General features: G+C 40.4%; 1 protein-coding gene across 1 annotated transcript in view; it reads left to right on the plus strand.

Moving 5' to 3' along the window:
* Positions 1–418: 418 nt before the first annotated feature.
* The window catches only part of RUFY3 (RUN and FYVE domain containing 3), a 93,600-nt gene continuing 81,530 nt past the window's right edge, over positions 419–12,488 (plus strand). The window contains exon 1 of the mRNA XM_011927241.1: positions 419–1,321. Within this exon, the coding sequence (XP_011782631.1) occupies positions 1,144–1,321 (178 nt within the window). The 5' untranslated portion in view covers positions 419–1,143. The remainder of the gene's footprint in view (positions 1,322–12,488) is intronic.

The raw sequence follows: 12,488 nt of genomic DNA on the forward strand, positions 1-12,488 counted from the left end.
AGGTTTTTTTTTGCATTTCTGCCTAACCTAAAAGGTCAGGTTTTTGTTCCTTGGAGAAGGAAATTATAAATGCCCAAGAATAAGATATATAAATTGAAAATCTGCTTTAGCTTTTCTTTTTATCTTTTTGTTTTTTTCCTTCTGAGAGCCTCAATTTTTTATGCTTTTCTTAAAACATAACGTTTAGCATAATAATTTTAATAGCTATGTAGATAAGAATAAAAGAGATGAATTATGTGCTTGTTAAATTAATCTAACTGCCTCTTTCACCGTCTTTACTATAGATTATTATCCAGTATTGATTGTCCTCCTTTTATTCAGTCCTTGATCCCAAAGTAAGAGGAATTGATGAGGCTATGTGCATTGTGTTATGTCTGATCACAGTTTGACTAGCAGAGTCTGGAAGTGGGTTGTACAGGATGAGAGAGAGAAGCCTAATTGCTCTCTCAGCATCAGCAGCATCTATAAAGCATCCTGGGAATTGCTTGCCCTACGTTCAGAGCAGCTGGTCACATGAGCCTGAATTTTCAGTTCAGTTCATTAGTCAGCCATTTTGGTCAACACCCTGCTTACTGCGCACGGCCAATCCTATGAGAACTCAGCATCCCATCTCATCTGAGCAGATCCTGGAAGTGATTTCTGCAGCTCAGAATTTTTTTTTTTAAGCTACACTGAAAATATAGGTTTATTTTTTGTTCAGGTTTTTCTTTTATATTTTTTTCTGCACAAAGGAGGAGGATTTTTCACTTATTCATATCGAGGCCAGATTTTTAAAGCCAGCTAAGGCAGCATCGGCTGTGCAGGATTTAAAGCCTATAGGTCTGCTGAAAAAAAAAGGTGGGGGGCAGGGAAAGGAAGATAAAAGGAAAGGAAGCTGGGAGAAGAAAGCATCATCTTATTTTGCTATGTGGTAGGAACTGTCTATAAGATAGTGTAGAATTGTTTATCTTGAGCTGTTTGTTCTTAAACTATAAGGTGATTTTCCTTTTTTTTTTTAAACCTCCTCCACCCTTTTCCTGAAAGCTTTGTTTCAGAGCTTTGTATTGGGTTTTTTTGGTGAGGAGGTTGTATTTATTTCTGTGGTGTGTGTGTGTGTGTGTGTGTGTGTGTCTGTGTGTGTGTTGTGGTCCCAGCTGAGTCATCATGTCTGCTCTGACGCCTCCGACCGATATGCCAACCCCCACCACTGACAAGATCACACAGGCTGCCATGGAGACCATCTACCTTTGCAAATTCCGAGTGTCCATGGATGGAGAATGGCTCTGCCTGCGAGAGCTGGATGACATCTCACTTACACCTGACCCAGAGCCTACCCATGAAGGTATGGTCAGATCCTGCCCGCTAATGCCTCACCAGCATCTTCATTGTTATGGGGGAGGGCTGGGAGGATCAGGGAGAGGTAGAAAAAACCTACACTCTCAACTGTTAACAGTCCTGAAAACCTTGCATCCTTACTTACCACCCAGCTCCCCTCCTCTTGCTCATGGGGGAAAAATAATTTTTTTCCTGCCCCTTGAGATATCCTTTCAAAAGATGCTGGATACTTGTTTAGAGTTCTTTGTCTTAAGCCTCTAAAGAAAGCATTTGAGGTCACGTATCACATCTGATTCTAATCAATAAAGCTATTTTGTTCATATATGAAAATGTTCATGTATGAAATTGTAGTGATTTATAACACTAACTTAAGACAACATGATTATAATTATAGGATTGTACATCATGAATACAGTAGAAACACCAGGGTATCCTCACCATTATATGAGGATATAATGTTAAGCAGGTTATGACATCTAGGAAAGATTTGATAAAATATTATCTTTTTTAACAATATGGATTATTAGGTTAGATGAGAAAATAACTTTCAGCATAATGCCTTGGAAAGGTTAAATATGATTAATATGGGGTCCCTATATATTACAATAGAATGGTAATATTGGAATCTATTGGCCATTGCTTTTTATAAATTATTTGTGGTAATTCTTATGATCCATTTGAGATTTCCACTGTCAGTACCTCTGAGATCTTTGTGGTCTCTTGACTTGTGACTTTTTTCCTGGACTTTTCCTAATTTATGAGAGGTTTTCTGCTTCTACCCTTTCATTCTCTTAATGCCACAGAAAGATTTATTTGTGTCATAGCTACAAATTATTTTGTTTTCAATACAGTGGCTTCTTAGCTAGGGTTTATTCTCTGTCCTTATACTGATGAAAACAAAAACGCTTGCATGTGAGGAGAAATTCTTTATAAACATCTGCCTGATAGTTAGGCACATCGACAAGACAAAGAAGACCATAGGTGAATTGTACCTAGCAGATGGGGTTAGGAAAGGTGATTCTCTGCCTTTGACCTTGAGTTGAAATCTTATCATGACTCAGAGTTTGCCCATTGTGTTTGATAAGGATTTCATCTTCCCAGTCAGCCTTAGCTTTGATAAAGTTTTAGGGATGGTTAATATCACAGAACACAAAGCAGTCATTTTGGGTGTGTCTTTAAGAACAATGTTTAAGTGGTTTTTAAGACCCTTTGCATCTTGTAACAATTGGTTTGTTAATGGACAGCTTTCTTTGGCTGTAAGTTTCGTTATGTGCACAAGTTATAAGACATCAGCTGAAATTCCATGCCAGTACTATTTATTTTTTATTATTATTTTATTCTGAATTTTCATCAAAACATCGTTACATCCAACAATTCCAGTACTACTTAAAACAGCCTCCAAAGCTTTAAAAGTCTTGACAGAAGAAAAATAGAGTTTTAGAAGGCTGCCAAGAAGTCTTCTGGCAACTGCCTCAGTTTACATATTTTGTTTGAAAAAAATGTGTTCCTGTCCATTTTGAGAGTCATACAATATGAAATATTCCCTTTATTATGAAATGTAGTTTATCAGTGTCTCAAAAATAATTTTTAACAATTTTAGCACTTCAAATATATGTTTTTGGAGCAATATTCCTATGGATAAGTGAAAGTGAGCTGTTTGGTTCATGTAAGCGTTTGTAGCAGTGTCATTTGAATTCTTCATAGAGAAATCTGTAGCAACACATTTCTCGGTATGGAAAATGTGTGAGAGCTATAACCTAAGCAATAAATTGTGTGTCTGCTGATTAAAGAAATCATAAATACAGAGTTTCCAAGACCTTTAATCAACTATAGAGGATTTGGAAGAAAATAGAGAAATGCTAATAGTGCATTTTAGAATTTTGCCTTAAATTGGTCAAGAAAGCCATTATTTTAAATAATTAGAAATGAAAATAAAGAAAGTATAGGCCCATGAAAACCTATGAGTATTATTTTCTTGTTCCATTACCAAACTCTGAATATTTAAACAGTCATTTGGTCCCAAGAAATAATCCACTTTTATGTTAATACCACTGACAGTTATTATATTTAATTTATCTATAAGCATTTAAGTGGTGGTCACCAGGCCTATGATTATGTGAATCTCACCTTGTTGACAAAATGAAACTCCTGATGTCTGGACGCAGAAGTATTCAGACTGCTTTCTGGGCTGATTCATAGAGGGAAAAATATGTGACCACCCAAATCCTAGAGTGAAGTCTCGTTATTCCTACAAAAGAAAATAAGCAAAAAGCATAATGTTCCCTCTTAAAATGATGTAGACCGACCGTATATACTCAGCAATAGAGGCTCTGTGGCTTCCACATTTTATTTGCTTAAAGTTCCTGGCCCTTCACTGAGCAGTCCACAGTACAGGCCTGGACCTAGAGTTTCTGCCTACTTTAACCCTTAAATAAATGAGAATAAAAGCATTCACTTCATTATCTCAATGCTTATTGGTGGTCAATGAGATTATCTCTCTTTTGTGTTATATACTTTTTTTTTTTTGAGACAGAATTTTGCTCTTGTTGCCCAGGCTGGAGTGCAATGGCACGATCTCGGCTCACTGCAACCTCCGCCCACTGGGTTCAAGCGATTCTCCTGCCTCAGCCTTCCAAGTAGCTGGGATTACAGGCATGCGGCACCACACCCAGCTAATTTTTGTATTTTTGGTATTTTTAGTGGAGACAGAGTTTCTCCATGTTGGTCAGTCTGGTCTCGAACTCCCGACCTCAGGTGATCCACCCGCCTCCGCCTCCCAACGTGCTGGGATTATAGGTGTGAGCCACCACACCCGGCTTATATACTCTATTTTTAAAAGCCAAAAGCAAATCTACAACAAGTTTAATTGCAAATAGATTTCCCCTAAAGGGAAATCACAGTCCTGTGATTGATTCCACAGAAGAGGCTTCATTAAGTGAGACCTTAAGAGGTAAGGAGGTGATCACCAGACCAACATAGGGAGGACATTTCAAATAGTACATAGTGAGCTGGCCCAGCCAGGGAATAGCAAACAGGAGCACAGTGGGCTTCTGTTTGGCACAACAGGGAGCAAGGCTGGAAAGATAAGCAGGGGCTTGACTGTAGAAATCTTCTTATTCATACTGAAAAGCCTGCGTTTGATTCTGTAGTGAAAAGCTACTGGTGCTTTATGTCTGGGAGTAACATGAAATAAGATTTGTATTTGGAGTGATCACTCTGGCAACAGTCTAGTGGATGGATCAGAAGAACATAAGCTCTCAGGGACCCCTTACTATAACTATTAAAATGGTCTGGGGAAGAGATGACAATCTCAAATTAAGGCAGCGAGAGTGAACACAAAAGGAACAATCCTTGGAAAAGTAGAATGTCCCCGATGACTGAAGGGCTGGGTGGCTAGAGAATGAAGGTGAGGCAGTGCCTGGGATGACTCTCCAACTTCTGGCTACAGAAGCTGGGTTCCCTTTACCAGTACAGAATGGAGAGGGAAGATAACATTTGAGTTCTTGATGCTTAATAGATTGTGACTAACAAAAGCACTACCATTATTCTTTTTTTTTTTTTTTTGAGACAGAGTCTGGCTCTGTCACCGAGGCTGGAGTGCAGTGGCCGGATCTCAGCTCACTGCAAGCTCCGCCTCCCGGGTTTACGCCATTCTCCTGTCTCAGCCTCCCGAGTAGCTGGGACCACAGGCGCCCACCACCTCGCCTGGCTAGGGTTTTTTTTTTTTTTTTTTTGTATTCTTTAGTGGAGATAGGATTTCACCGTGTTAGCCAGGACGGTCTCAATCTCCTGACCTCGTGATCCGCCTCCCAAAGTGCTGGGATTACAGGCTTGAGCCACCGCGCCCGCCCTCTTTTTTTTTTTTTTGAGACAGAGTTTCCCTCTTAATGCCCAGGCTGGAGTGTAATGGCGCTATCTCGGCTCACTGCAACCTCCACCACCCACGTTCAAGCGATTCTCCTGCCTCAGACTCCCTGAGTAGCTGGGATTACAGTCATGCGCCACCATGCCCAGTTAATTTTGTATTGGTCAGGCTGGTCTCAAACTCCTAACCTCAAGTGATCGCCCGCCTCAGCCTCCCAAAGTGCTGGGATTACAGTCGTGAGCCACCGCGCCCCGCCCATCACTCTTTCAATTAAGCCTTCTACCCGCTCCACAGAAGCATTAATCAGATTTACACTTTTCCAGATTACATATCCTGGCTTAAGTCTGTACCCTAATTTCCATTAAGAGTTGGAATCCTCACATGGAAAGGCGGGGGTGAGGATAAAAGGAGTGAGACTTAAATGGACTTTCAGAGATGTGAGAATGTGGCTTACTTTCTTACTTTGCTTGTGCCATGTCAGCACTAGAGGAGCAGCCTTGTTTATAGAAAATTCATTGTGCATTTTCTTAATTTAGAGAAACATGTGCCACCATTGAAATGATCTCTCAGAGACTTTTTTTTTTTAGTTTGTGAAAGCGTAGTGGGATTTTTCTTTTCTTCTTTTTTTTTTTTTTTGGATGGGGTCTCTTGTTGCCCAGGCTGGAGGGCAGTGGTGCAATCTCAGCTCACTGCAACCTCTGCCTCCCGGGTTCAAGCAATTCTCCTGCCTCAGCCTCCCGAGTAGCTGGGACTACAGGCGCCCACCACCATGCCTGGCTAAGTTTTGTATTTTTAGTAGAGACGGGGTTTCATCATATTGGCCAGGCTGGTCTTGAACTCCTGACCTCAGGTGATCCACCCACCTTGGCCTCCCAAAGTGCTGGGATTACAGTCGTGAGCCACCGCGCCCCGCCCATCACTCTTTCAATTAAGCCTTCTACCCGCTCCACAGAAGCATTAATCAGATTTACACTTTTCCAGATTACATATCCTGGCTTAAGTCTGTACCCTAATTTCCATTAAGAGTTGGAATCCTCACATGGAAAGGCGGGGGTGAGGATAAAAGGAGTGAGACTTAAATGGACTTTCAGAGATGTGAGAATGTGGCTTACTTTCTTACTTTGCTTGTGCCATGTCAGCACTAGAGGAGCAGCCTTGTTTATAGAAAATTCATTGTGCATTTTCTTAATTTAGAGAAACATGTGCCACCATTGAAATGATCTCTCAGAGACTTTTTTTTTTTAGTTTGTGAAAGCGTAGTGGGATTTTCCTTTTCTTTTTTTTTTTTTTTTTTTTTAACGAAAGCAATGTTGGAAGTAAGTAGAATTTCAAAGTAAAGAAACTTTTAAAGCACCATGAAAATTTTAGAGAACATATGTTCTCTGTTTTTCTCAAGAATGGAAGCAGAACACTTCAGTTAGACATTTAAGCATCATTATATGAATTTCAGAAGTGGTATTATTACTGAGATGAAGTGATATGTTTTATTTTTGCCATTTTTTTTAAAGTCACATGCTCATATGTTTCTGAATTTCTTGGAGTAACATTCTCAAAACAAGTTACATGTAATTCTAGGATCAGAAAAATAACAACTTTTTTGTTTGTTTGTTTTTTGAGACAGAGTCTCATTCTGTTGCCCAGGCTGGAGTGCAGGGGCAAGTTCCCAGCTCGCTGAAACCTCCGCCTCCCAGGTTCAAGCAGCTCTCCTGCCTCAGCCTCCCTAGTAACTGGGATTATAGGCAGGCGCCACCGCGCCTGGGTAATTTTTGTATTTTTAGTAGAGACAGGGGTTCATCATGTTGTCCAGGCTGGTCTTGAACTCCTGACCTCAGGCGATCCACCCACCTTGGCCTCCCAAAGTGCTGGGATTACAAAAAATTAGCCGGGCATGGTGGCAGGTGCCTGTAATCCCTGCTACTCGGAAGGCTGAGGCAGGAGAATCACTTGAACCCAGGAGGCAGAGGTTGCGGTGAGCCGAGATTGTGCCACTGCACCCCAGCCTGGGCAACAAGAGTGAAACTCTGTCTCAAAAAAAAAAAAAAAAGATTTTTTTAAAGAAATTCACCAATACGTGTTATGTATACACATGTCCACATACATGAGGGGCAGGCTATAGTATTACCTTCAATATTATTGAATGTTTAACCACAAAACCAACTATAGCTATGACTCAGTTTATAACACATTTACCCTTAAAAAGTTTACCTAATTAGAAATGTATATGTTAGTAAAAATTTTGACACTTTAAAGAGAATTTTTAAAGAATGAAATCCTGACTCATTTGTTGTCTCAAGTGATTACAGATTTCCTTTGAATTAAGTTGGGGTTATGTCCTGAGAAACCCATCCTAAGTTGAAAATACCATAAAATGAAAATGCATTTAATACACCTACTGTACCAAACTTAATAGCTTAAATAGCTTAGGCTAGGCGGCCTTAAGCATGCTTAGAAGACTTAAGTTAGCCAACAGTTGCGCAGAAGCATCTGGCAGCATAGTACCCTGGAGCGTATTGGTTGTTTACCCTGATCTGAGGCTGATTGTGTGGCTGAGTAGGATGATGTGGCTGACCGGGAGCTGCGGCTCGCTGCTGCTGAGAGAGGGTCATGAGAGAGGATCACCTGGCATATTGCTAGCTCAGGAAAAGATCAAAATTCAGAATTTGAAGTAGTGTTTCTACTGAACTCATATCACTTTCTCACCGTTGTAAAGTTGAAATATCGTAAGTTGAATCCTCATAAGCCGGGGACCGTCTGTAAATTGAAATTAGCCTAAAAGACAGCAGTAGTATCGTATTTCAAAAGAGAAAATGTTATTTTGCATATATTGCCTTTACTCTGTAAAGTGTTTCAGACAGATTTTTTTTTAATAGAATTTATGATCTAAGTACCATTCCTTGTTCTTAAACTAATGTCCAGCTTTTGGTCTATTTTCTTTTTTATTCCACATTCCTACTGTCTGTTATCATTTTTTTGATATTTATATGGTTTGAGTAGCAGGCAAGTTAAAAATTGCAATTTAAAATAATTTTTATGTGCTTTTTAAAGTGAAGCTAAGTTGGATTTTTAAAATAAGACTTTTTTCTGATTACAAAAGGATATTTGTTGTGGAGATTTGGAAATTTCTTCTTTTTTTTTTTTTAATGAGGCCTTGAGATTTGGAAATTTCTAAGTAGAATTTTGACACAGAATTCAAAATGACTGAAGAAATCTGCTGAATACCTAATGAGTCTCTTTACAGTTGGGTGGATATTAATTAGACTATGGAAAACTTGATTGCTCTCAATATGAGGTATATTTGAGAATAGTAAAGGAATTAGTACAATAATGGGGTTGATTGGACAATTGGTGTTTTAGCTACTGTGATGGTCATTAATTTAGAGATAATATAGGATAGTGGTTAAAAGTATGGATTTTGTGGCTTGGACCTGGACCTGGATTCAGTTCCTTACCCCACTACTCAGTAGTCATGTGACATTGCACGAGTTATCCCTTCATGCTTGAGTTGTTTTTTTGTTTTCTTTTAAGACAGAGTCTCACACTGTCACCTGGACTGGAATGCAATGGCGCGATCTCGGCTCACTGCAACCTCCACCTCCCAGGTTCACACAGTTCTCCTGCCTTAGCCTCCTGAGTAGCTGGGATTACAGGCGCACACCACCACACCCAGCTAATTTTTTTGTATTTTTAGTAGAGATGAGGTTTCCACATATTGGCCAGTCTGGTCTCCAACTCCTGACCTCAAGTGATCTGCCCACTTCAGTCTCCCAAAGTGCTAGGATTACAGATGTGAACCACCATGCTTGAGTTTTTCTCTCCTCTTAACTGGGAATATTAATGGTAACTACTTGAGAGTTTAGGAGGATTAAATGAGATAATTAATGTAAAGCACTCTGTCAATGGTAGCTATTTATATTAGTAGTTGTTCATAAATCAGTAGCTGGAGCCACAGCAGTTTAAGCCATATTCTTAAATACATTGCCATTTTATTTTATATTTATATTTTTATATCTAACTTTATAGAGTAGTCTAAACAAGTTATTTATCAGACAGACTAAAGATGAACATCAGTAGTAGCTTAAACTCAAGTTTTAGCATTGTCCTTTCTTGAACCTCTATAAATAAGAAAATAATTGATTAAAAATCAATGAGTTATCAGTTATCAAGAAATATGTGTTTTTCTTTTCCTTTTTTTTTTTTTGAGATGGAGTCTTGCTCTTGTCACCCAGGCTGGAATGCAGTGGTGCAATCTTGGCTCACTGCAACCCCTGCCTCCCCGGTTCAAGTGATTCTCTTGCCTCAGCCTCCCAAGTAGCCGGGATTACAGGCACCCACCACCATTTCCGGCTCATTTCTGTATTTTTAGCAGAGATAGGGTTTCACCATGTTGGCCAGGCTGGTCTTGAACTCCTTGAACCCGCCTCGGCCTCCCAAAGTGCTGGGATTATGTGCGTGAGCCACCTCACCCTGCCAAAATATGTGCTTTTCTATTAACCTTCTTTTAGGGATGAGGAATCTGACATTGAGAGGTGATGCACAGATGATCAGCTGAATGCAATAAAATATTCGTCTGGCCCAATTAGTTACTTTCTGCCAGGAATTATTTACTCCAAGTGTTAAAAATGTATTATCTCATTTAATTTTTACAACAATCTTTTGAGCCTAGATATAGTTATTAACCCCAGTTTACAAATAAACTGACATTTGGCCAGGCGCGGTAGCTCACACTTGTAATCCCAGCACTTTGGGAGGCTGAGGCGGGTGGATCACCTGAGGTCAGGAGTTCAAGACTAGCCTGGCCAACATGGTGAAACCCCATCTCTACTAAAAATACCAAAAAAAATGATTAGCTGGCATGGTGGCAGGTACCTATAATCCCAACTACTTGAGATGCTGAGGCAGGAGAATTGCTTGAACCCGGGAGGCAGAGGTTGCAGTGAGCCGAGATCGCACCACTGTACTCACTCCAGCCTGGGTGACAAGAGTGAAACTCCAACTCAAAAATTTAAAAAAGTAAAATAAACTGACATTCAAGGATGTGATAACTGGTAGAGGCAGGATTCAAACTCAGGCAACCAATGGCTCCACTCATACACAATACTCCTGTCTCAGAATTCTAGAGTGCAGGTCCAACAATAGGCCTGCATTTAATAGGAGGAGTCTTCTTCCCAGTCTCTGATGACATATTTCCAGAAGTTTTATACGCAATTGAACACAGCATTGGCAACGTAAGTACAGTGAGCATCCAGATAAGGCCAAAAGCATCCCAGCTGGGACAGGCTTGGTGATTGCCATCTTGTTTTGTTTTTTTTTTTTTTTTTTTGAGAGGGAGTCTCGCTCTTGTTGCCCAGGCTGGAGTGCAGTTGCGCGATTGCGGCTCACTGCAACCTCTGCCTCCTGGGTTCAAGCAATTCTCCTGCCTCAGCCTCCTAAGTAGCTGGGATTACAGGTGCCTGCCACCATGCCTGGCTAATTTTTGTACTTTTAGTAGAGAAGGGGTTTCGTCATGTTGGCCTAGGCTTGTCTCGAACTCCTGACCTCAGGTGATCTGCCCGCCTTGGCCTCCCGAAGTGCTGGGATGACAGGCATGAACCACCACGACCGGCCAGTGATTGCCGTCTGTTAAAGTGGAGATTGAGCTTTTTGTCCACTTGTTTTCTTTTTCCTCTTTTCACTCACTTTTATAAAGTAAATGAAAATATTTACATAATTGTGCATATACTACCAAACAGCAAAAATAGTACACTGCTGAAACTGACCTGGCTGGCAAGTGACATCTCTGTATGCTAAATTCAGCTTTCTGAAGCAGATGTACAAAAGCAATAAGAAAAGCAGTTTTGTTTTGTTTTTGTTTTGAGACGGAGTTTCGCTCTGTTGCCCAGTCTGAAGTGCAGTGGCGTAATCTCGGCTCACTGCAACCTCCACCTCCCAGGTTTAAGCGATTCTCCTGCCTCAGCCTCTCGAGTAGCTGGGACTACAGATGCGCACCACCATGCCTGGCTAATTTTTGTATTTTTAATGGAGACAGGGTTTTGCCATGTTGGCCGGGCTGGTCTTGAACTCTTGGGCTCAAGCAATCACCCGCCTCAGCCTCCCAAAGTACTGGGATTACAGGAGTGAGCCACCACGCTTAGCCTGAAAAGCAGTTTGGGATAGCAGTAATGTTCGTGATTACGGATTGTTTGAAATAGTAGCTACTATTTTGTTACATTGTAATACATAACCATGACTCTTTTAGCCAAGCATTCTCATGCCCTTCTTTGGATGATTTTTTTTTTATTCAATGTTTTTTCAAACTCTTTTTCAACATACTTACCTGTTCCACTCAGACTGTGCTTCAGTAAAACCCTGATTATTCTTTTTGTTTTACTATTCCGACTTGTGATTCTTCATGCCAGTGTTACATCAGGAAGGGTGATGGACCCCTGATTCCCTTCATCTACAAGTCCTTCTGTAACAGATCTCACACCTTTCATGTCCTGAATCACTGGGTAGCATCTGGGACATTTGTTTGAATATGCTGGGAATCATTCTCCAGTTATTTAATTTATGGGATTCCTTATTTCTGAAGTTATATAGAAAGTTCTTCAGGGCAAACCTTTTCTTTGACATTCTTCAGAAGGCCACATAGTACTGTGTACTATTTATGGTAGATATCCAACAAACTTCTGGTGAACTCAGTGATTCCCTATTACTCCATAAAACCATTTTAAAAGAAAGAATTTTCATGCTACTATAAAGACACATTCACACGTATGTTTATTGCGGCACTATTCACAATAGCAAAGACTTGGAACCAACCCAGATATCCATCAATAATAGACTGGATAAAGAAAATGTGGCACATATACACCATGAAATACTATGCAGCCTTAAAACAGGATGTGTTCATGTCCTTTGTAGGGACATGGATGAAGCTGGAAACCATCGTTCTGAGCAAACTATTGCAAGGACAGAAAACCAAACACCGCATGTTCTCACTCATAAGTGGGAGTCGAACAATGAAAACACATGGACACAGGGAAGGGAACATCACACACCGGGGACCTGCTGGGGGGCAGGGGGCTGGGGGAGGGATAGCATTAGGAAAAATACCTAATGTAAATGATGAGTTGATGGGTGCAGCAAACCAACATGGCACATGTATACCTATGTAACAAACTTGCACGTTGTGCACATGTACTCCAGAACTTTTTTTTTTTTTCATTTAAGTTCTAGGACATTTGGGTTGATTCCAAGTCTTTGCTATTGTGAATAGTGCCGCAATAAACATACGTGTGCATGTGTCTTTATAGCAGCATGATTTATAATC

This window comes from Colobus angolensis, unplaced genomic scaffold, assembly GCF_000951035.1.
Source record: "Colobus angolensis palliatus isolate OR3802 unplaced genomic scaffold, Cang.pa_1.0 Scaffold70, whole genome shotgun sequence".
Taxonomy (NCBI): Eukaryota; Metazoa; Chordata; class Mammalia; order Primates; family Cercopithecidae; genus Colobus; species Colobus angolensis.